The sequence below is a fragment of the Anabrus simplex genome, chromosome 4 (assembly GCF_040414725.1).
Source record: "Anabrus simplex isolate iqAnaSimp1 chromosome 4, ASM4041472v1, whole genome shotgun sequence".
NCBI lineage: Eukaryota > Metazoa > Arthropoda > Insecta > Orthoptera > Tettigoniidae > Anabrus > Anabrus simplex.
This window is the reverse complement of record NC_090268.1, coordinates 114975947-115002445: the sequence shown is the minus strand read 5'-3', so window position 1 is coordinate 115002445 and position 26499 is coordinate 114975947. Positions and strand designations below refer to the sequence as shown.

At 38.3% G+C, this 26499-nt stretch overlaps 1 protein-coding gene across 2 annotated transcripts; it reads right to left on the bottom strand.

Moving 5' to 3' along the window:
• Nucleotides 1-4700: 4700 nt before the first annotated feature.
• Nucleotides 4701-26095, bottom strand: AIMP3 (aaRS-interacting multifunctional protein 3). 2 transcript variants are annotated; one of them, XM_067146276.2, is made up of 4 exons: nt 25958-26095; nt 15148-15348; nt 13168-13263; nt 4701-5962 (listed from the first exon to the last, which is right to left on the bottom strand). In XM_067146276.2, the coding sequence occupies exons 1-4, from the start codon at nt 26045-26047 to the stop codon at nt 5831-5833; spliced, it is 519 nt and encodes a 172-aa protein (XP_067002377.1). In that variant the 5' UTR covers nt 26048-26095; the 3' UTR covers nt 4701-5830. The 2 variants fall into 2 exon arrangements, with proteins under 2 accessions (XP_067002377.1, XP_067002379.1); XM_067146278.2 differs by lacking the exon at nt 13168-13263.
• Between the last annotated feature and the right edge of the window lie 404 nt (nt 26096-26499).

Genomic DNA, 26499 nt, shown 5'->3' with positions numbered 1-26499 from the left:
ACTGATGGAATAGGGTACAGTATCATGTTACGATATGTTACTCCCATCTCTAATTTATAGTAGATATGAACATTTTTGTGGCAATTCGAAAGTGAATATTGACAGCAGTTCACCATCAGTTCTTTACTTTTAATTCCTTTTATTATTATTATTTACCTTTTATGGCCTTCACTGGATCACTCTAGCCAGTACTTCTTCATTCTCTCTGATCTTATCCTTCTTTCTTCATCAGAAATCACCCTTCCTATTGTCTGTTTGTTGATCCAGGTTTGCAGTCTGGTTTGCTTGTCTGCGAGTTTCCTGATTTTGTCGGTTTTGTTTCTTAGGTCTTCCACTGTAATTTGTAGTTCATCCATATCTTCCTTGATTTCTGTAATCCACTTAATGTTGCACTTACTATTCCATAATTTTTCTATTATTCTCCTGATGATCCTGTTCTTTGGTCCTGATTAGATGTCCAAAACATGAAATGCGTTTCTTCCTGATTGTGCTCATTACTGGTTCTATTTCCTTGTAGACTGTTTCATTAGCAGATACTCTCCAGTGTCCATCTTTTTGGTATGATTTTTTGGTGCACATTCTAATGATTCTTCCTTTATCTTGAGTTATTTTGTCTATTTGTGCAGTGTTAGTTGTTTTGAAGATGGTTTCACTTGCGTATGTTATTTCTGGTTGAGTGACTGTTTTGTAGTGTTTTAATTTTGTTGCTATAGACAGGCCTTTTTTTCGTAGGTATTCTTGGTGACATATTCTGCTCTGGTCAATTTATTTATTCTGTTATGCCATGCTAGATTTTCATTGAGGTTATACGTTATGGTTTCTCCCAGATACTCAAATTTATCTACATTTTCTTTTCTTGGTTTACTATGGCAAGTTTGTTTATGAGTGGTGGGTCAGTAAACATGATTACTGTCTTTTCAAAAGATATTCCAAGACCAATTTTCTGTGCTATTTCCTGTAGTGATATAACTTGTCTGGTTCCTGAATATTGTTGGACAAGAGAGAAAATCATCAGCAAATCTTAGGCAATTATAATTTATGTTGTCTTTGGGTCTTCCAATTCGTATGTTCTTCGGGTTAATCTTGTACCATTCCCTCATTATTTATTCCAAGGCACTGTTGAACAGCAGCAGTGAAAAGCAATCTCCTTGTCTTAAGCCTGTTTTTATGAAGAATAGCTGAGAAAATTCCCCTCTAAACTTGACTTTTGATTTAGTGTTGGTTAAGGTGAGTTCTATCAATTTGATTAATTTTGGATAGAGCCCAAAATTTCTTAAAATTTTCAGCACTGAAGGTCTACGGTGTAGAGTTTCCTGACTCACTTATTTTAAAAATATAAAACTGAATTAGAATGAAAAATATGAAAATTAACATTCATTAAATAAAATACTCAATCGTCAGACCTTGTACTCACACTTAATTCTTACCTGATTACTTACACATACAATATTTGATGGGTGCCAGCTACAACTCACTGCAGCAATAATAGAATGACAGTCTTGATCTCTAGGGTGTGGGGTAATAAGCTTACTTTTGACAACATACCATATAGGTTTTATTTCCCCACTAAATTTGAGGTTATCTAATTCTACCATTGAAATAAAACGATAAATTAATTTAATAGAACAAAATATATTCTTTAAATTATTTAAGAAAAATAGTAAAATCTGCTGCAATATATCAGATGAAAATACAAAATTATGATATTACAACTGAAAGAAACTAGGCATTAAATTTGAATTTCTCTTGAACGGACATTTAAAAATTGTACACGAAATTTATCCCTTACTGGTTCACTAGACTGTACCTTCAACACTTTGAGTGTAATTACAACATATTCCTTTGAGTTGGTGTCTGCTGTAGGTGTCTCAATCCTAATTTGGTGATGTATCCTTTTTGTTTCACTGACGACTAAGTATCCATGTGACTGCTGCTTCTCCATCCAGATGACTGACCACTATCATCTCAGTACAACACTTCCTGGCAAGTGTCTGCATCCATATGATTTCAGGGCAAGTCTCTCCTTCTATATGACTTCATGGCAAGTCTCTCCCTCCAACTGAACTGACCGACTTAAGTCTCACCTTCCAATTGACTCTCTCACTGTTCACCATCCATCTGACTGACGCTATAAGACACGGGTCCAAGTATATATTGCCTTAGCAGACACAATCTCCAGAAATAACTATAATATTACTCCCACCGGCTCCAAATGTTACATACTATGTTGAAATTGCCTGGGGCAGCAATAGGTTTCTCCAAAATATGAGCTCACCGCCAAATGCACTCAATGACAGAGCGATGATTCGGCAGTTACGCCAGCAGTATTGCACAATGTTGTAATGTCACAAGTTATTACACACAATAGATCCACCCATTATCATACAGCAACCCTCACTGTACACGTCTTTAACGTTAATCTACACACACACACACATACATATGTATCAAATTAACTACACTCACGCAAGTGATAATCATTACAGAATTGAACTGAACAATAATAATAGTTACAATAGTAATAATAATAATAATAATATAGACATAACAATTATAATACAGATATAAAAATAATAATAATAATAATAATAATAATAATAATAATAATACAGATATCACCTTGTAAGGGGATTTGAACCGTTACAATGGATAAGTCGTAAGCTTTTCTAAAGTACACGAAGGTTATTGCAAGAGGTTTGTTTTGCTTCTTGTAATGTGCTATGGCTAATTTTAAAGTGATGATTTGTTCTGCACAGCTTCTCCAAGGTCTGAAGCCTCCTTGGTATTCATCTAATTCTTTCTCTAGTTGCTCTTTCATCCTCCTGTATAGGACTCGGGAGAAATTCTTGTATGAGCAGTCTAAGAGAGAGACACCTCTATAATTATCTGGATTAATTTTATTTCCTTTTTTGTGGAGTGGGTGGATTATGGCTCTGGTCCAATGTTTGGGGAACTTTTCTGTTATCCAGATTTTTGTTAGGGCCATGTGTAAGTATGTTCGAACTGTATCACTGGCATATTTCCACATTTCTGCAAAAACTTGGTCTTCTCCACATGCCTTATAATTTTTCCACTTTCTGAGTGCTGTTTCCACCTCTTGGATTGTTGGGGGGTTTATGAGTTCAGGCGGGGCTTTGATGGGCGTTTGTATTAATTGCTAAAAGTTCCTGGGGTCCTTCACAATTCAAAAGTTTAATGAATGCTTTTGCCATGATTTCGGCATTTTCCTTGTCATTATGTGTCATTTTTCCATCCTCACTTTTCAACATTAATGTGGGAGGGGCAAATTTTTGTACTTGTCTTCCAAACATTTTGTAAAACTCTCTGGAATTGATTTTGTGGTAATCTTTCTGTGATTGTCTTTTGGTTTGCCTGATAGTTTGTGTGAACTTTTTCCTGATATTTTTGAGGTTGGTTGCACTTTCGTCTGTTTTGTGTGTTTGAAATTTTAAACATGCCCGAGTCTTTCTTCATGAATTGTGTCACTTTCTGAGGTCCACCAGGCATGTCTTTTACGTGTGTTCAATGGGGCTAAATTTTCAGCTTGTTGCCTGAGAATTGGAACCAGTTCTTCTAAGTTATCTGTCAGTTTTATGTTTTGTGTGACTTCTCTATATTTATAATTTTTAATTAATTGGTGTGGATCAGTTTCTTTATAGTGAAGAACTATTTTTAAAATATCTGAAAGCAAATGTAAACGTGATCAGCTGACCGTGAAATAATCAACTGTGACAAAGCAACTGCTAAGTTATGGTTTTTTAAACTTCCGATTGTTCTTTAACAATATTCCTTATGATTTTCATTATGTTCACAAGCTACTCACTAGATAGCAACTTTAGGCAGGTCACTCACTCCCTGTAGTAGGCAGTGAAAGAATAGGAAACAAATCTGTGCCCACATGTAAGACTATGGATTTAATGTCATCCTCAAATGGATCATGGTCAATTTGGCAAGAATAACGGTTCATAAATAGTCAATACCGGACGACTATAAAAAGCAATATAACACATTGCCAGGCTGAGTGGCTCATACGGTAGAGGCGCTGGCCGTCTGACCCCAACTTGGCAGGTTCGATCCTGGCTCAGTCCGGTGGAATTTGAAGGTGCTCAAATACATCAGCTTCGTGTCAATAGATTTACTGGCTCGTAAAAGAACTCCTGCGGAACAAAATTCTGGTGCTTCAGCGTCCCCAAAATCCGAAAAGTAGTTTGTGGGACATAAAGCCAATAACATTATTATTATTATTATTATTATTATTATTATTATTATTATTAAATAGTACATAACCCCAATGAGACATTACATTATCAAAGTAAAGCACCTGAATGTCTTTAAAAAAAAAAAAAAAATTCTTTACCCTGCACCAATACAGATAGGTCTTATAGTGACAATGGGATAGGAAAGGGCTAGGAGTAGGAAGGAAGCAGGGCTGCCAACAGTGGAGTTAAAACCCATTATCTCCCAAGTGCAAGCTGACAGCTACATCAATCAAACCGTGCAGCCACTCGTTCCGTGACTTGTCTTTTGTTTAGTACGTTTGCACCTTAACATACTGCCGCTCCTCAGAGTAACCATAGAAATCAGAAAGGCGAACGCCAAAGGGGAAAGTATGGAACAATTTACGAAAATGCTTAAGGAATAATTAAGGTCATGTGTTAGATAGTTACTGGCATACATATCGCATTCACAAGAATCTATCATTTGGAGGATTTATGCCTTGCTTTATTTGCTCCCTTTGTCATCACGATGAAAATCCTATAAGTAATGTACCTTAATAGTCTTGTATTGCCTATATACTATAAAGAAATCATGGTTGCTATTTCACTTCCAGTTGCATATACACGTCATGACATGACAATATTTAAAAAAAAAACTTATATCGATTCTTACTATGGGCTGAGAACGAGAACGGGGAGGCTTCCAAGTTCCACACGTTAGTTCACAGTAGTTCACAAGTACGAGAACGGGAACCTTGAAGTAAACTTAACCTAACATTTCGCAACGAGCTGGAAGTTGAGTGTATATTACAGTTCCGTGACATGTTTGACTTGAAATGATGTGATAACTTCTTATTTTTAAAAAATATTTTTTCCTGTAAAGTTAGGTTAGAAGTATTTGACTTGTGAACTGGACTTTTAGTTCAGGTTAAATAAAAAATAACAGAGTCGTTCTTCACAAGCTGTCAATGATTCAAAAATGGTGGATACCAAATTTGGTAATATGAATCAGAACGAACGAGGAACCAAGGAACAAGTTGCGGCTGCCATCTCTCGATTCACAAACGAGTTGATTCATTTCGTTCACTGAATTATGATTCAATCGTTCAGTGCAACAATTTGTTCATTACGAATCGCTCGTTCACAATCTCCCCATCTCTAGTATGTTGACTGTTAAAGCAGTTTTGAATTTATATCTTATATAACAGCATGTTACATGTATTTCTATTATTGATACATACTTCATATACAAAAGAAAAGAAGAGGAAGCACATGGTTATATCAAACACCACTGAAAAGAATCAAGAGTGCATATGATTAGCAGGATTAATTTAACGTACCTGTGTTGCATAATAAATAAATAAAAAGCTATTTGGATATTTAATTGGAGTGAGAAATAGTGTGTGCTACTGGTGATCACATTGGTTGTAATGAATCAGTTACAGCCGAAATAATAGCTTGACGTAAATTATGGAATGAGTAGTAGCAATGGTCACAGGATCAAACAATTAACATTAAACGATTGCATTTGTAGAATTTGCTGAGCTAGTACTCATACAATCGCAGGCATTACAGCAGTCTTAACATAATAAATACAGTAACACAAATATGAACTAAGAATATAATAATGTTCTATTGAAGATAACCAAATTATTTTTCTGTCTCAAATTAGAATCCTGTTGAATATGATTGAACCACCTGGAGACATGAATATACTGCTCCTTCTCTTGAAAGGATAGTGTCATCTGAAACAAAACATAAAAGCAAAGCAAATTTGTCATGAAATCAATACATTTAACACGATCAGTACAGCATGCAGTAATATTCAGAATAGCTTAGTACAAAAACTCATTATTTGGGGTTTTAGTTGCTTTAAATGGATAATTATTTTAAGAGAATTTACTGTATAATTGTTGCAAAAGGCTACTCATCTGTCAAAGTTTTGTACTACAATTTGGGGCATAAGAAACAAGCTTATTTTGTATACAATGGTGTTCAATATACTGCTCTACCAATGTCACAACTGATGAAAGCTGAAGTCCTCAAAAACATGTAGTCAGTCACATACGATATTGAAGAGCAAGGGAGGAACGTCACCCACATTTTTAGCATTTCTTAAATTATACATGCTTCTTATGTAGTTGCTGAGTAATAATGACTGTGTGATGCCGTGTGGGCCTGGCTGGGCCTCATGAACAACTCAATCAGAAGACCTTGCAATTAACGAAAACAAAGAATCCATCCAAGGACTCTGAATTCCACTAGCATACTTTTGGGATCTAACAAGGAAAGGGCACAAACTGTTCTGGAGACTGCACAACCAGTATAGGTTGAATTGACAGGGTATAACATTGTCTCAGTGTACCTTACTCTACTGTACATGCTAACGCAGCTGACAGTCATTAAGGCCACGGCTGCTTCCTTCCCACTCCTAGCCCTTTCCTATCCCATTGTCGCCGTAAGACCTATCTGTGTCGGTGCGACGTAAAAAAAAAACAACTAGCTGACAGTCAGACGTGAATTCACTGCATGGAAAGAGTGTAACTGTGTGGTTGTGAGACTAACTGAAGCAACATTAGTTTGGATTAAACATTTGAAAGAAATGGGAGGTACTGTACACTACTATTTATAATAAAATTATTGATTTTATGTTCCATTAACTTCTTTTATGATTTTTGGAAATGCTGAGGTGCCAGAATTTTGACCCTAGGAATTCTATTACATGCAAGTAAATTAAAGTCAAAAATAGCCAAATTGGGCAAAGACATCGAATTTCTCAAACAGTGTATTGCTCAAAATCTGACACCCAACTCTAAGGGCAATTTTAAAAGACATGTTCTTCGTTTCAAATTACAAAGACCCAAACTAGAATAAATAAGATTTGGCTGAGAGAGGAAAGAAGATTAGATTTTTGTACAAGAAAAAAAATCCTTTTTTTAACCATAGACGATATGAGACTCACCCCGAAACTCGAAACTACAAGTTTACTTTCGGATGCTCACTGGGACATTTTTCAAACTAGATAATAGATTATTTATCGTTATATCTAAGAAACAAAAACCCTGAAGACAAAGCTGCACATGTTAATGAACCCTACACTCAATAATAGCTATGCTAAAGAAACCAGCAAAACCACTAACATGCCCAAGCAATTTCACCGTCCGATCATAAATTTGTCAAAGGTGTCACTGAATGATGATGAAAGTTCCATTTAGCCAGGAGTCCTAAACACAACTGGCCTAATTTTAACAGCCTTAACACAGCAATCACTACAACAATAGAAGCAGAATTAGCCATTAGCAAATTGCCAGCAGAAAAAACACGAAGTAAGAACTGAAGTAAAAAGAAAATTGAACAATATTAACCCAAAAAACAATATTAACTCCCCTAATTCACCCCTTACTGCTCATAACAACAATAGCTACAAAGATTCAATTCTTTACAAAAACAAATACATGCTCTCAAAAGGAGGATTAATGATGATAATCTTACCATTACAAAAGCAGATAAGGGTAACACCCCATTATAATGGATAAAAATAATTATATACACAAAACAAATCATTTTTTTAATCATTTTCTACAGTAAAGAAGGACCCTACCCCGAGAATCCAACATCAACTTCAGCAGACTATCAATAATACTTCACACATTGACAGATCAAGAAAAACCTAAACTAATTAGTATGAACCCAGGCCTACCCACCCCCAAAGCCCTCCCCAAGTTACACAAGACCGGCGTCCCATTCGCCCGATCACTAACTATAGACCGAGTCCTTTATATAAAGCGTCACAATTCGTTCGAAAGTTTTTAAGAAGGAACTATCGATTTTTATTAAATCTGTTAAAAACACTGAAGAACTGATTGATAAATTTAAAAGTTTAGTATTAAATCCAATTAATCTCTTCATTCATTCAATATTGTGAACATGTATCCTAGTATACAAATTTCCAAGGCATACCCCATCATTCAAAACAATTTAAGCAAATACAGCAGCCTAAGTAAATTAGAATTCCAGGATTTCATGTCCATCCTTAAATTAGTTATAAACAATAATTATTTCACTTTTGATAACATTTATCAACAAGAAGGATTCGGTATGGGATAGCTGGCCTCGGGTATCATAGCCGAGATTTACTTGGATGTTTTGGAACATTCCAAAACTGATAATAATAACAACTTTGACAACATCCTTTTCTGGGCAAGATACATAGATGAAACCATAGTAATTATGCATGAGAGCATAACACACGCTCCTACCACTCTCGTTAATCTATATAACATTTATCCACATATAAAATTCACACTTGAATCCGAAACTGGACAGAAAATTAATTTTTTAGACTTATATATTAAGGAGCCTGGGTGCCTGATAATAGTTAAGTTTTTCAGAAAACCTACCCAAACAGTCACTACAATCCATCAAGATTCTTCATGCCATCAAAGTCACAAATGAGCGGCATACAACAGCATGGTGTACCGAGCCTTCCATGTTCCAATGTCACAAAGAGACCTCAAAAATGAGTTGAACACTATTTGTAACATTGCTAAATCTAACGGATACAACAGTTTCTTTATTGAAAGAATGATCAATAAATATAAATATCACCCCTCAACCACTTTGAAAAAAGATAAACAAAACAACTCTTTTTCTACCTTTATGTTCAATGAACAAATTTACAAAATCACCAACATCTTTGAAAAGCAAAATCTAAAAGTAGTTTTCAAAACCAGTAATAGGAATGAAAAAAATCTTACATAATGACACATCCATAAACAAGTTCAATAGTTTTTCAAAATCAGGAGTGTACAGGATTAATTGCAACGGTTGTGATTCTTCTTACGTTGAACAGACAGGAAGGAGCTTTAATATAAGATACTTAGAACACGTTAATGCCCTGAAGTACAATAGGTTTTCGGCTGTGGGGTAGCATACTGTATGTGTGACTATAATCACAAATTCACAGACACAAAGCAAGATATGGAAATTCTCAAAATCCTTAACACTACAGAAAGTTGCTTCATACATATAGATCAATATTTTAATAATAATAATAATAATAATAATAATAATAATAATAATAATAATAATAATAATAATGTTATTTGCTTTACGTCCCACTAACTTACTCTTTTACGGTTTTCGGAGACGCTGAGGTGCCAGAATTTTGTCCCGCAGGAGTTCTTTTACGTGCCAGTAAATCTACCGACGCGAGGCTGCGTATTTGAGCACTTTCAAATACCACCGGACTGAGCCAGAATCGAACCTGCCAAGTTGCGGTCAGAAGGCTAGCGCCTCAACAGTCTGAGCCACTCAGCCCGGCGATCAATATTTTAACCCGAATTATAACCTTAATGACATTTTCTTGTTTGACCGTCTTCTAACTGCCATTTTAAGAAACGTGAAACCAAAAAGTCGTAATACAATTTTTCATACTATTCACAGCACTCTTCCTCAGCAGATTGTTTTCCCACATCCTTCAGCTCTCCCTTAACCCCCCCCTTCCTCTCTCCCCTTTTCTAACCCCGCTGTCTTATCTCTCCTTGCCCCGCCCTCTCCCTTTCCAAGTTTCCCTTCGTCTCTTGATGCAGTCTGAACTCCTCCCCGTTAGTATGAGGCAAACAACAGTAGGCCACACACCACGTGTTGCACCGAAAGGTCTCATATAACTTATGGTTAACACATTCCCCCTTAGTGTATTTTCCTTTTTACTACCTCAATTTTCTTGAGTCCCAGTTACTTGTCTTCTTCCTGGCCTTTTTCCCTAATTTATTGCGGTTAACACTTAATGTGGATTTGACCCCATTTTTTTTTTTTTTTTTGCTAGGGGCTTTACGTCGCACCGACACAGATAGGTCTTATGGCGACGATGGCATAGGAAAGGCCTAGGAGTTGGAAGGAAGCGGCCGTGTCCTTAATTAAGGTACAGCCCCAGCATTTGCCTGGTGTGAAAATGGGAAACCACGGAAAACCATCTTCAGGGCTGCCGATAGTGGGATTCGAACCTACTATCTCCCGGATGACCCCATTTTAGTCTCATACCTTTCCTAACACCAATGCTATGTGGAACACAATACTGTGTGTTTCTATTGTGGTTGGAAGTGTGGTGTGGTGCATGTAGATGAAGAGAAGTACACTAAGATGAACATGAATACCCAGTCCCCAAAACCAGAGGAATTAATCACACACAGTTAAAATCCTCGACCCAACTGGGAATCGAACCCAGGGTCCTCCGATCCAAAGGCCAGCAAACTGACTATTAATGCAAGAAACCAAAATCCTGCCTCCCAGTCATGGTCTTTTTGAATATGTTTTAAGAACTGGATATAGCAATTACCTCCTTAGCAGTTTACAACTGAAACTGTCAAGATTAAAAATTTGCAGTACCAGTACCTGCCAAGGACTGGGCATAATGATTCAGTAAGCAGCGAGAGCTCACACCTGATTTGCAACCAAGGCCCAAGCATAGCTTCTGAATTTATGGTACCGGTACTGTGTATTATAGAGAAGGCAATTTACTGAGAAGAAAATATTAAGAAGACTCAGTAATTAAAGACATGAGAAACATATATTTTGCAAATGGCAAAAATTCCTATGTCCATGTTCAACATGATTGTTGTGTGCAATAATAAAAATACTGATGACACTTTCTTACAAAAGAATGTGAGAAGATGAATCCATTCACACAGAAACTAAGAACACAGCGCAATTTGGTGACACCTAGTTTTTCATTTCTCTTTATTTATAGCAAATCAGCATCACTAATACTGTATATGTAGCTTTTGAGTGTCACTGGAATATGGATGATCTATGACTAGGAATACATCTCTATCATTTGCTGGGGCAAAAATGAAAGAACTACAGGAAATAAGGGCTGCCAATAGCAGGATTCAAACAAATTATTTTCCAAATGCAGGATTACAGAGTTATGGATGACAATGTAAGGCATTACTAAATAAGACTATGTACTATAGATGAAAGAGCAGTCCATTTGAATGTCTTCATAAACAAATGATAAAACTTGTTTTCAAAAGCTTCATAATTCTTAACAACAACAACAACAACAACAACAACAACAACGTTATTGGTTTTACGTCCCACTAACTAATTTTACAGTATTTGGAGATGCTGAATTGCTGGAATTGTCTACGACAGGAGTTTATTAAAATGCCAGTAATCTACAGACACAAGGCTGACGTATCTGAGCACCTTCATTTACCAGCGCACTGAACTAGGTTCATAATTCTTTATAGTAACGGTGTAGAGGAGACTGGAATTCTTAGGACACATAATGAGAATGCAGGATTCAAGACTTCTGAAACAACTGGTACAGTTTAACCTTGACTCAGAGAATATACAAAACAGTATGCTAATGGATCAGAGAAATTAGAGGGGATCTGAAAGAAACAGGCCTTACACTAGCAAGACACCACACGTAAGACAAAAATAAAAAAATAAAAAATCGAGGACAAAAACATCTGCTTCACACTCACATGAAAGAAACTCACAACACAAATATTTTCAACACCAGAAAGGGCATGAAGATCAGAACACATGAAAAAATACAGGAACGTTTGCAAGGCCTGAACAGTCCCTATGAAGAGAGCTGGATAATGGACCAACTAAAGTGATCCTATGCAGTCATAAAATTGAAAGACGACGAAGAATGGTGATTTCTCATCCCAAGGAAAAGAGAGAGTGGCCTTTCCTCTACCCACTCATCCACCTTCCTAGAGACTGTTGGTTCTTGGTAGAGGGGAAACCACTTAACCCATCCATTTACTTTATAAACATCAGTTCTGGCTCTTTAAATTACCATTTAAATGCTGGTGTTTATAAGGTTCATGCAAGACTGCGCTTAAATGATATCATTGCAACTACTGGCTCAAACGTTGTCAAACTTTCATAGAAATACTCAAAAATAATCATTTCAATTGAATGTGCTACATTACAGTGAAAAAAACTATGCACTATAAACTGACCTAGTAATTCTTACGGTGTGTCGGAACATTTACGTTCGTAATATTTTCATCTGCTTCTTGACTCGTATTACTACCACTAACTTCACTAAGCACAGATAACGTATCCACATCACTAGATTCACAGGTAGAAGTTTCCGATATATTATAATCTTCTTCACAATAGATAATGTATCCACATCACTAGATTCACAGGTAGAACTTTCTGATATATTATAATCTTCTTCACAATCACTATTCAGTAAAATATCCATGACTTCTCGCTCGGTAATAGCCTTGCGCATGCTCATCTTTACTCACTGAACATCCGTGACATCAGTGCAATGCTATCTTCAATTTACGTGGTTAATCCCCTAAACATGACTCAAATACAGCGGAAGAGACTTCCTTCAGATATAAAAAATGATTGTAATGCCATCTGTTGAGTTTTTAATGTACTACCTTCACTTTACCATCGATGAAGCAGGGCGCTGCATTACCCCATCGATTTGACGGTTAGGTAAACCGGGCACAGGCTCGCACATCCTGTCGATTCGACAGTTAGGTAAGCCGGTGGGTTAAACCGATGATACAAGGCAGTATTTTTGCACCTTATCTTGTTCCTCGCACCTTAATGAATACCATATCTAATAGCATTTAAGAGCACCTACAAGTGAATTATTATAATTATTACAAGTGATGAATCTCATACTTGGTTCCGTATCGACTGAACAATTTTTGGTAAAATTATTTAGAAGAATTTATTTGTGCTGGTCCACCTGTTCAGTTCAAGTGAACTGGCGATGGCTGCTTCTTTATCGTAACCAAAGTCCCATTTTTTAATTTTTTTTTTTCAGTTCTGCTTGTACTTCTTCCTTAATGAAGCATTATAGATTTTTTGTTCTCACAAAAAAGTGTCAACCAGGTTTCAATGTATCCCAGCACAAAGAGAATATGAGAGATCGCTAAAAACACGAGAAAATTTTACTCACCATAACAGGATATAAAACGTGGTACAGTACAATATCAGCCAACGTCGGTGAATTTCCAACGAAGTAAACTCGAGTTGAAAGAACGTCATTCAATTCCTATGGAGAATCCACAAAGAGAATTAAAGAAAAGAATGCATTCCCAATAAACATGGAAAATGAACAATACAATTTCTTTTTTTTTAATTTCAGTAACAAAATCTGATTGAACACAGCGACTTAGAAATCTTCAGCCAATACCTTATTACATCGAAAACAACACATAAGAGTAGAAAAGTTTAAGTATTTGGGAGAACTGATCCAACCCAATGGACTAGACAAGGAGGCAAACAAGAAAAGAGCTAGAAAATTAAAACTGGCGTACAGACTGACACAGAACAGGTACAATAAACGGGCAATATCCTACAAAGCCAAAATTAAACACTACAACGCTGTTGTAAAACCAAAGGGGCAGTACGGTTCAGAATGCCTTATATTAAATAAAAAAGGGGAACTTACTGTAAAAGAAATTGAAAAGAAGGAAAGAAAAATTCCGAAGAAAATTCTTGGACCTCAGAAAAGGACGGATGGTACGTGGAGGAAAAGGAGAAATGAGGATCCCTACAAGTATTCCGAAAAGATCATGGACACAATGCGAAAACGAAGACTGAAATTTTACGGACATCTCATCAGAATGAATGACAACCGCCTGACTAAAAGGATATTTAAATATATAATTGGATTGAGGAGAACAACAAAATGGGTGGAGGAGGTTAAGAAGGACGCAGAAGAAATTAAAATAACACCAGAATTGATCCTCAACAGAAAGAACTTCAGAACTTGAGTAGATGACCACAAATTCCATGAAGAGCAGCGGAAGAACAGGCCCAAATTTGTAATATCTGAGGAGCAGAGAAAAATAAGGAGTGAACGAATGAAGAAGTTCTGGGAAGAGAAAAGAAGAAGGCTGGCCAGAAAGCATTAAGTTTCACGCGGTCCACAGTTGGCCAAATTTGGAAGCAAGAAGAAGAAACTATACAGAACATCTTTACAGTATATATAATTGAAATAACAAATCTGCCTGTTGTCTTTTCCTGATACATAGACAGTATGTAATATTTGTGCATCTATCTATTAGCACAGGCCAGAGTAAAATGTAGCTTGCATTGAAGTTCCAGTCTCATTTATGATTGTGACAATACGAAGCTGCTGAGGTATGGATGGGCTGTCTAATGAACGTCATTTGGAGCACAACTTGTGTGTGTCTGAGAGCTATGAAAGGTATTACTCACAGGGTCAGTCCTACTACTCCAGTAAGGAAAGCAATGGCAAACTACTTCAGTCATCTAGCATAACATGCCTCATTTTAGCGATGCCATTGATTTTTGTGGTGGTGCTATTTGACGATCCAACCAGCCTCTGAGCTGATAACCTAACAGACAGATAGGACAAACCACACTATATATCTGTAGTTTTAAGGCTAATCAACAAAGTTAAATTTAAGTTACGAAGGCAGAAACATATACTAAATGTAAACTGAAAAGTCTACATGGGAAGAGGGAGTAAATAACATTTATCATTTTTATCATTTACCTAATATTTCCTTCCTCCTCCTTAACTCTCTGTCTTTGATGCATATTCAATTATTGAAAAATAGGAATTATATTCTGTAGCCTACAAATATATTTGTTATTTGGAATTTCATAATCCTATGAAATAGTAATACATAAACTAATGCTATTGATTTTACATCCCACTAACTAAATTTACGGTTTTTGGGGAATACTTAAAAAAATTCTGTAATATTTCTGGGTGATATCAGAATAAGACTGACTTCAGCCACACTGTCATTTTTTGTAACATAATTTCAAATGAACAGAAAACTGATAATTATAGAATTATTACCTTCTTTTTAATAACACAGCAAGAGTACTCGTACAGTCTAAAATTCTGGTAACATTAAACAATAATTAAAAATATATTACTTGAACATCAAATAAATACCTTTAGAACTTTGTGGGCAGTCTGTGAACAATGACTGGAATTCCCATAACAGACTGCGTACTCCAGCCATTGTCTAACCAGCGCTTCATCTTCTTTATCGTTTCCAAACTGTGGACGGTTGGATGCCCGTGCAAGCTGAGCAATTATAGTAGCAAATCCTATAATTTTATCTTCATTATTAGGGCCAGTAGTAACAGATATCTGGAAAGAAAATACAGCATATCATTCAGCACTAACAGTATAGCTAGAAAATGATGATGATGATGCTTGTTGTTTAAAGGGGCCTAACATCGAGGTCATCAGCCCCTAATGGTATGAAATGAAAGAACAAAAATGTCAAATTCATCCACTGACCAAAAAAAAAAAAATAATGTCGTCATGAATGGATGGACATGAACCCAACAAAAAGGAACCAAACAACCAAAATACAGTGGATCAGACTCAAAGATCATACATAATTGATTACTGACCAAGGGACCACTCATAAAGCACGATGATGCTTGATGTCGAAAGGGGTGCAAAATCAATGTCTAAGGCCCCACAGAATTGTCGCGAGTAAAGTAGAACCATGGTATTGGCATGTTGGGGTACTAATCAAAAGTAGCGAAACTCACGGTGTTCCACACAAGACGGTACTACTCACAAGTATTGTACTTCGTACAGGTAACGCAGACCTATGGTGTTTCTCACACAATGGCGCCACTCATAGCCAATGCAAACCAATGAGTTTCCTCACCTAGGTGTAGTAGGCACAGATGCCGGTCCCACGGGCCCCGTCGTGTTCCTCACAGAGTGGATACTAATCAAAGGCAACGCAGACCCACGGTGTCGCTCATATAGTGGTACAACTCACAGGCTACGCCCAGACCCGCGGTGGTGCTCACATGGGTACGACGCACGGGTACTGGAAACCCCCAGGCCACGCTCATGACTACTACTAAACACAAACCCATTTCGTACCGAATATAGTGGTACAACTCGCAAGTACAGGCAACCCATGGTGTTCCCCGCGTGATGGTACGAATCAAAAGTAGTTTCATGGTTCTAATTCAATCATCCCTTGGTCGCCCCTTTTAGTCGCCTCTCACGACAGGCAGGGGATACCGAGGGTGTATTATTCGTCAGCCTCCCCCACCCACAGGGGGTGTGTGTTTGGTCCGCGAGAGGTATTTTGTTTCCCTCAAGTCCGCCGGCAAGCCGGTTAGGACCCCCCTATCCGCCACCTGGGACGCGCCACTTGGGAGTATCACCTCTCCCCCTGCTACGCCTGCGTAGCAGATTCGTGGAGCTAGAAAATGATTGCAGTAGAAGTAGATCATCAACATATTTTCAAATGAAACTACTAGCTTATGTTAAAGCATGTTGGATGTTTGCAGATTGTTTATATAGAGATTAATACCTACAATAGTCTGAGGAAGATTTGTAGTCTCGTAAGTCTGTATTTCCTTCTTATCAGCAAGGAAAGCATGAGGTTTATTTTAAAAGTGGACTAAGTAATTAGGGTGGGTAGAACCAACCAACTACAAAGATCCATACTGGCCCATCTACTATTTAGTCTGTACATAGCAGACATGCATGAAACCACTTCAAGAAAGTTTGAATATGACGACTGGGCACACGCCATAAATCATAAAGTTCTGGAAGTTACCAAGTCCATTTTGACCAGGGACTCATTCACTAATAGTGTATATTTCTGAAAGTGCAGCATGGATGGAATTATCTACATTTCACCTAACCAAGTTGGCTAACAAAGAACTGAGTGGGTTTTTGAAGACAGATTACTTTCTCATACCATGTGCCCAAAATATCTTGTGGTCACCCTTAACAGAACTCTCACCTACAGACATTATTTACTGAAAACAGCAGCTAAAATTCAAGCCAGAAACAACAATTTGCAGAAATTCTCATGTACAATGTGGGGTTCCTCAGCCTCAACAATCAGGACATCTGCTCTTGGCTTGGTTTACCCTGCGGTAGAGTACTGTGCTGCGACTTAGCTGAACAGTATGCATCTTCTTGACACTCAGCTGAATCAAACTATACATAACTCCTCCATTCCTACAATGATCAAGCATGCTTGTTCGGGAGAACATGAATAGAGGTAACACCACCTCACTATGTATCCACGATGATATTCCTTCTGTTAAAAGGAACAGGCTGTGTTCTAGTCAACCTTCTCTCAAAACTGCAAGAGAGCTCATTGAAAAATGATTTTACATCAGAACGCATGGAAAGAAATACGGAAAACCAATGCTACACCTGAGCAGCTTGAAATACCCTGCATGTTATTTAAACCATAGAACTTGATCAGCTCTCAAAAGAATAAGGACCAACTGTGGTAACTGTAGTGACTCGTTGGATAAATTGAATAAAAATCCTCTAAGCTGCAATTAGTGTGGTGCAGGACAACAAACAGTCCAGCATGTAGTTCAAGAATGCCTCTCCCCAAATCCTTCCTTGGTGACCCAGCTGAGCTCCTGATGGCAACTACAAGAGCAATAGACATTAGATTTCTAAATTATAATCTGCTTTACGTCGCACTGGCACAGATAGATCTTATGGCGATGATGAGATAGGAAAAGACTAAGAGTGGAAAGGAAGTGTCCGTGGCCTTAATTAAGGTACAGCTCCAACATTTGCCTGGTGTGGAAATGGGAAACACAGAAAACCGTCTTCAGGGCTGCTGACAGTGGGGTTCGGACCCACTATCTCCCGAATGCGAGTTCACAGCTGTGCGTCCCTAACCCCATGGCCAACTTGCTTGGTAATAGACATTAGCCTGTGACCCCTTTCTGTACGGAAATCTGAATGTAATTTAACTAATTACCCAAATATTTTGTCAGTTGTCTTTTTCTTGATATAATACAAATGTAGCTTTATGGTAAATACCTAGAGTAGGTAGTAAAAAAAAATGAAATGGCGTATGGCTTTTAGTGCCGGAAGTGTCTGAGGGCATGTTTGGTTTGCCAGGTGCAGGTCTTTTGATTCGACACCCATAGGTGACATGCGCGTCATGACAAGGATGAAATGATGATGAAGACGACATATACACACAGCCCCCGTGCCAGTTAAATTAACCAATGTCTGTGTCTGTTAGGTCATCAGCCCAGAGGCTGGTTGGATCCTCAAACAGCATCACCAAAGGCTATGCAGTTATAGGGAAACCACAAGAACCAATGGCAGTACCAAAATGAGGCGTACTAGGCAAGACGAGGAGTGAGGTAGTTTGCCATTGCTTTCCTCACTGGGCCAGACAGTGCTATTGTAGCACAACTAACCCTATGAGCAACACCTTTCATGACACTCAGACACACTGGTTGTGCTCTGAATGTCATTAATCAGCACCACCCATAACCCAGCAGCTTCCATATTGTCACAGCCATGGATGAGACTGGGACTTCAGTGGAAGCTACACTTTGCTCTGGCCTGTGCCAAGAGATGGATGCAAAAGTACTGTATCCATCAAGAAATGACAGCAGGCAGATAATGGTTAAAATTCCCTACCCTGCCGGGAGTCGAACCCGGGACCACTGTGATCAAAGGCCAGCACACTGACCATTTAGACATGGATAAGGCATATAATTAAGGAACTTTTCTTTTCCATTTGCTAATTATCGTGTATTACCAGTGAAATAAATAAATAAATAAATAAACAAATAAATAAAATAAATAACGTATCTATCTATGGCCCACATTACAACATTTCACATGATCTGCAAAGAGTGGTGAAGGATCTTTTTTTTTTTTTTTTTTTTTTTGCTATTTGCTTTACGTCGCACCGACACAGATATGTCTTATGGCGACGATGGGATAGGAAAGGTGTAGGAATTGGAAAAAAGCGGCCGTGGCCTTAAGGTACAGCCCCAGCATTTGCCTGGTGTGAAAATGGGAAACCATGGAAAACCATCTTCAGGATTACCGACATTGGGACTCGAACCCACTATCTCCCGATTACTGGACACCGGCCAGTGAAGGATCAAGAACTACAACCTCAACACAGAGAGGTTAATATCTCATATGAAGAATGTTTCTAAAAGCTCACTTTACATGCAAAGGTTAAAAGAAACCAATTCTACTCTAGCTCTTCCTCTTCAAATTGCTCTTACTTGTTGGGTAACTTGGATAGATGCTGTTCTACAACATTATAGCAATTGTGATTCCTTGGAGAGAACAATTCAAAAGAAGCATTACCTGATTTATCATCTAGCAGCAATATGCAAGATTCATTTTCTTTTTCCAGGTTATCTGGGAGTTTGGCATAGGCCTACATAACAAACTTGTATAGAATATCAAGGACAGGAAACAGATATTTTCTCCAGATGATTTTTTTTTAAAATTTGTGCCTATAACATAGAGTGAGTTCAAGCAAAGTTTGTTCGGGAATTAAATAAAAAACAACCAAAGACAATTCACATTTGGAAATTTAAAAATGCATGTGATCATCCTGTACAATTTCCTTGACAGTGAGGGCTATTATTTTATTCTGAACTTTAAAAATCATTTGCACCTTCAGTACCTTTAATGATTGTTGTCTTAAATTACAGGGTGTATGAAATGCTGTATCTGGAGTAGTTGTGAACTTTTAGAAAATGACAGAAATTGCATATATCAGGTAAATATATTTGATTTAATAAATAACTACACAGTAAGTTCAGATTTTAGTCTTATTGGATCATATTTCAAAGGTTTTTAGGTCATGTCTCCTTGCATATTCCTAACACTTTTAGGTCACAGAAACTTATCACCTGTGTACCACCATTTGCATGATACCATATCGGCTATGATCAGTAACAAGATTTTTGGTCAGACCCGAATGAAGCAAAAGGGGTTAGATGGGAGAGATTCAAAGCACACACTTGGTGCATTGTCAGGATATCCCATCATATTGGCTTGCCAGGTCACTAATGATTTGCACAGGCTGACCAATAATTTAAGTCATCCTAGATCTTGCTGACTAGCACAAAATATCAATATAATGCAGATTCCATAAATGGAGGAACACTTGAGAGATCTGAAGCCACATAAAAAGGCCCAAAAGGCTGGTTCGATCCTCAACTGCTCCACCCTCAGCTGTCATAGATAGCGTAGGTATCACCGAAGTAGGAATATTAGTCTGCCAGTCCACTAAAATAGACCAACTGACCCTATAAGCGACACTTTCACACCATCCACATCAAGGACTGGCTACATAAGGAATGGCATTCCTAGCATTGTTCATAGTGTCAAAACTAAGAATAAGAATCAGATAGATCAATGAAAGTAAAAAATTTGCTTTAGCCCATACCAAAAGACACAGCGCTCACATGACAAAGTGTCAAAACAGGGTGAATTCTCTACATATGCCTAATCAAACTCCAAACGACTTAGTGATGCCACAGATGTAACTAAAGAGAGTATGTGAAGCAGCTGCATCCAATCGATATCTACGAGGGTAGCCCAGAAACTAATGCACCACATTTTCTACCGTCAACAATTATTTATTGAACACAATGAAACTTATACACAAGAAAGAAAGATGTTTATTTTACAATCCCTATTTTTCCACAAAATCTGCTTCCCGTTCTACGGCCTTCCTCCAGCGAGATGCTACGGCATGCATGCCCTGTCGGTACCACTCATTGTTCTGCTCCTGAAGCCATTTCCTCACTGTGCAAATCACCTCTTCGTCGTACTCAAAATGTATCCCACAAATGGCATTATTCAATGGCCCAAATAAGTGAAAGTTTAAGGGAACTAGGTCAGGGCTATAGGGTGGATGGAGTAACACTGTCCAACCCGCTTTCGTGATGTGTTCCGACGTCCTCAAACTTGTGTGAGGGCATGTATTATGTTGAAGCAGACAATCACCTGGCTTGTTATGGCGTTCAAGTCCCTGGAAGCGCTTCTTGAGTTTGGTTAATGTGTTTACATACATCTCAGAATTAATGGTGGTGCCTCTTGGCATCACATCAATGAGTATGACACCATCACAATCCCAAAACACAAGTGATCATGACCTTACCAGCGGAAGAAGTTGCTTTGAATTTTTTCTTCTGTGGAGAATCAGGATGGCACCATTCCATCGATTGCTGTTTTATTTCGGGCTCAAAATGGTGATCCCAGGTTTCATCACCAGTCACAATCTGGAACAAGAAGGCTTCCCCCTCAGCTTCAAAATGTTGCAGCAACTCAGAAGAAATGCTTTTTTCTGAGAGTTTTGTGTTCCTCCGTAAGACGACGCAGAACCCATCGTGAACACTTTTTTGCGCAATCAAGAGCACTGATGATTACACCTACACTTCCTTTGCTGATTGGCAACTCCTGCGCCAACTGCCGAGTCGTTATGTTTCGGTCCTTGCGAATGAGCACATCAGCACACTGCATCTTGTCAGGTGTGACAACTGTGAGTGGCCTCCCCAACCGCTGCAAATCTCAGCTGAACCGTTTTCAGATGGCCTCACCTTCTGTGCCCAGCGACTGACCGTACTTCTATTAAAAATAGGAGAGGATTTCCACCAATCAATACTTATTTATTGTATATATTAAACTACAGGACCGGTTTCGACCTCATATTCAAGGTCATCTTCAGCTGAACCATACGTACATATTTATATAATGAAGCTTTGGTTAAGATTGTGGTGTTGAAGGAATGCCATATGATGATGATGTACATTTAGTTACATACAAATGGGGCACGTCTTAGCGTGAACTGGCGTATATGTCATTCTGTACAATATTGCAACTGTATGTCTAAAATGTTGAAGGTCTTAAAACTAGTGTATAAAACACGTCTTTTCCTAAACTAACTTATATATATGTACAAGATAAAAACAATATATAAAAACACTTCATGCATATGAACATTCGTTCTTGCTTGGTGGTCAATACATCGACTAACTTCCGTATTTAAGTCTTATTCACAGTTGTACACTTCAGTTGCTATTCTTGGAGTTTGTAAAATTGCATGGATAAAAGTTTTGTCTTCCTGTGCGTATGTGAGATAAAACACTTTCAATTTTAAAAAGGTGCCAAATGTATGGATGAAATTCAAGTTCAGAGCTGAACATATTTTACTTGAATTTCATCCATACATTTGGCACCTTTTTAAAATTGAAAGTGTTTTATCTCACATACGCACAGGAAGACAAAACTTTTATCCATGCAATTTTACAAACTCCAAGAATAGCAGCTGAAGTGTACAACTGTGAATAAGACTTAAATACGGAAGTTAGTCGATGTATTGACCACCAAGCAAGAACGAATGTTCATATGCATGAAGTGTTTTTATATATTGTTTTTATCTTGTACATATATATAAGTTAGTTTAGGAAAAGACGTGTTTTATACACTAGTTTTAAGACCTTCAACATTTTAGACATACAGTTGCAATATTGTACAGAATGACATATACGCCAGTTCACGCTAAGACGTGCCCCATTTGTATGTAACTAAATGTACATCATCATCATATGGCATTCCTTCAACACCACAATCTTAATCAAAGCTTCATTATATAAATATGTATGTATGGTTCAGCTGAAGATGACCTTGAATATGAGGTCGAAACCAGTCCTGTAGTTTAATATATACAATAAATAAGTATTGATTGGTGGAAATCCTCTCCTATTTTTAATTGTGCAATTGTCAATACGGAAATGAAAATTATAGATTACGTGACCGTACTTCTGTCAACCGCTGACACTCCATAAATTGTACATAAATGTTTGTGAATGTTTCCAATCATTTCCTGCTCCGCAGTGAAAAATTCAATGACGACACGCTGCTTGTAACGTACATCACTTACAGACGCCATGTAGAACCATTGCTGAAAGTATACTCTCCATCGAAAGAAACTGAAACTTTGTGCCGCACTACAAAAACTTCACAGAATTCATATCTTAAAGTTTTGCATTCGTACCATTGTTGGAGGAAGAGAAAAAATTAAGGTGCATTATTTTCTGGGCCTCCTTCGTACCTCCAGAAAACCACGGGGAACGAGCCAATATAAGTCATACGAGACTCAAACGATTGAAGTTTCAATATTTCAAGCAATCAAGCTAACAGTTCTTTCATTCTCCCAATACCTCTAGCTGTCAGTGCCTAGGTAGTATGAATCACACCAGTTATTCTGTGACCCTTCTCAAAATCACGCAAATTAAACCATTGTGACCAACCCAAATATCTAGTGGTAAAGTTGGACCATGCCCTAACTTATAAACAGCACTGTATAGATACCAAACAGAAGGTATGCAGCAAGAATAATCTAATTCGCAAACTCTCACATACAACATGGGGAACACAGCCTAACGTCCTCCGTACATCTGCCCTTGCCCTGTGTTTCTCTGCCACTAGAGTATGCTGCTCCAGTCTGGAGGAATTCCGCTCATACAAACCAAGTGGATGTTACCCTCCACAAGACAGATCGCATTGTTACAAGCTGCTTACAACCAACTCGTGTTAATAAGATCTTTCCACTTATGGGAGTAGCACCTCCAGATGTTAGGAGACAAGTTGCAGCAGAGACTGAGAAGAAGAAGCAAGAAACAGATCCAAGATATACAATGTTTGGACTTCATGCCCACCCATCAAGATTGAAATCAAGGAAGAGCTTCCTACAAATAACAACGTCAATCCCATCATGAGCCGAATCTCGGCGAAAGGAACTCTGGAGAATGAAGTCACCTGTAGGATTATGGGAAGTGAAAGAGAAGCCAGCTGCAGGACATCATCTCCAATATGGACATTGGAAGACGCTTAACAGATTAAGATCTGGAGTGACATGATGTAAAACCAACCTGAAAAGGTGGCAGCACGGTGATCAAGATTTGTGTGAGCGAGGTGAAAAGCAAGATCATGGACACCTTCTTATCTGTAGAAATCTGCCTAAACCATGTAGTATGAAGGATTTGGTGGAAGCCAATGAATGTGCCATCTCGACAGATAAATACTGGAAAAACAAAGTGTAAATAGAGTAGTTGTAAATATACTGTAGTGATTTTGGACACAGATAAATAAATAAACTACTTGCTTTACGTCGCACCGGCACAGATAGGTCTTATGGTGTCGATTGGATAGGAAAGGTCTAGGAGTGGGAAGGAAGCGGCCATGACGTTAATTACAGTAAGGTACTTCCTTTTTTTTTTGCTTTATGTCGCACTGACACAGATAGGTCTTATGGTGACGATGGGCTAGGAAAGGCCTAGGAATGGGAAGGATGCGGCTGTGGCCTTAATTAAGGTACAGCTCCAGCATGTGCCTGGAAAACCATCTTCAAAGCTGTTGAGAGTGGGATTCGAACCCACTACCTCCCAGATGCAAGCTCACAGCTGCATGCCCCTAACTGCACGGCCAACTCACCCGGTCAATTAAAGTACAGCCCCAGCATTTGCCTGGTGTGAAAATGGGACACCACGGAAAATCATTTTCAGATCTGCCGAAAGTGGGATTCAAACTCACAATGGTTCAGTGTACTGGCACGCTGTAGAGACAGGCATTAGTGCCACATCTTTATTGTGTACAAGAGGCCAACTCTAGAACAGTACCTAGCACAGATGACACGGTGAGCAATATGATTTTACTCTGTTACGTATCGCCTGTCGCCATTACTGAATTCACTCGTTGAGGAGAGCAACCAGGAACTCTACCTGCACAGTGTTATCTTCTTTTCAGACTATGGTATCAAGGTCTAGCCATCATATAATTTTTCATCAGTCTACCCATTTTCTTAGGTTAGGCCTAAATGAAAGCCGGCATTGTGATGTAGGTGCAACATATGTGTCTCTTACCCAGAGGCCCGGGGTCGATACCCGGCCAGGTCAGAGATTTTTACCTAGATCCAATGGCTGGTTCCAGGTCCACACACCCTATATAATTGCAATTGAGTAGGTATCTGGCAGAGATATGGTGGCCCCGGTCTACAAAGCCAAAAATAATAGCCGAGAGGATTCGTCATGCCGACCACACGACGCCTGATGCCTTCAGGCTGGGCACCAGTCATTTGGTAGGCCATGGCCCTTCGGGACTGTTGCGCCATGGGGTTTGGTTTTGGCTTAAGTGAAGTGTGTAAAATCTATTTTACAGTAATGTCAAAAAAACTGAGTGTACTTGTATACTGTACGGTATACCATTATTTTGGCTTAGGAAACATGATAGCTGCTGTAGGACTTACAAGTGAGGCGATATCTCGGAAGCCAGAACATACATGAATCGCAGAAAAAATGTCTCAGGATAGCCTCGCCACGTTTGAGACTTCTCTACCGTCTGACGTTTGCGAGATACCTCTCTGAGATGTAAACTAGATATTCATAAAAAGCGTGTAGCCGATGGTCGAAGAGATCATACTTGGAATCGTACTATCTGCACAATATGTTCATCCTATTTCCAACAAGAGAATTTTGAAATAAAATAAACTTCTGCAACGGCCAATTTGGGTACATAAAACTTATGCACAATTTTTAAAAGCAGACATATTTCAACGGAACTGGCCGCTTGCAACGATCACGAATACCTCCATATCCAACCATACGGTAACACGGCTGCTTCCGGAGTCTTAAGACAAAACTCCATGCGCGTATGCTTAGCACTGACCACGACCCAACGTTAACCTCACTCTGAATATTTTTTTAACTGCATTTATCATTTTAAAAAAGTCAACCTAGTACGGTAACAAATCACAAAGGAGCCACTCAACGGAACAAAACTGGACTGTCACGTACTGAGAAAATACCTCGTATATATAGCAACGAAGGTAAGCAAGTACTGCGTTCGTTTTTTGGGTTATACCTATTATGGTTAAATGGAGGGCATTGGAGTAACTTTCATCAATACTCACTTTTCCCGAAGCATCACAAGACAATTTACCAACAGGAACATTCAGATACTGTCCTATTTGACGCACACATTTCTCATTGCAAACCACCATTTCGTCGGACTATTTGTGTTGATTTGGTTTGGCCACCATAACCTCCATAACCAAAGAGAACATAGCAAAGTGCAAAGAAGAAAGAATGATGAAGTTGGCCGACTCACATTTATTCTCTTTCATCTCTTTCATCGACTTTTATAATTTATTTAACGCGCACAATGTGCGACTTTTGCAACCAACGTAGCAATTCTTTTTCTAGCATTTTCCCTAATTTATGGGTTCGATACTTGATGTGTATCTGTCCCAGTTTTACGATTGGGCGACCCTGAAGCCAACGTTATGTGGAGGAATATATTCGCTATTAGAAGTTTCTGTGATAGCTGATAGGACGATGTGTTAATGAAGAGGATTGGATTAAAATGAACATAAACATCCAGTCTCCCCGAGCCAAAGGCATTAAACCTTAGCCTACAAGGAATACAAAGCCTGCCCAATAGCCACTCATAGCT

What these genes read in the sequence shown, in the direction of transcription:
- AIMP3 (XM_067146276.2), bottom strand. Translation starts at nt 26,047, where the DNA reads ATGGTGGTTTGCAATGAGAAATGTGTGCGTCAAATAGGACAGTATCTG. An exon ending in CTGCCCACAAAGTTCTAAAG is followed by an intron (nt 13,264 to 15,147) that starts GTATTTATTTGA and finishes GATTCTCCATAG; the next exon opens with GAATTGAATGACGTTCTTTC. An exon ending in ACGTTTTATATCCTGTTATG is followed by an intron (nt 5,963 to 13,167) that starts GTGAGTAAAATT and finishes GTTTTGTTTCAG; the next exon opens with ATGACACTATCCTTTCAAGA.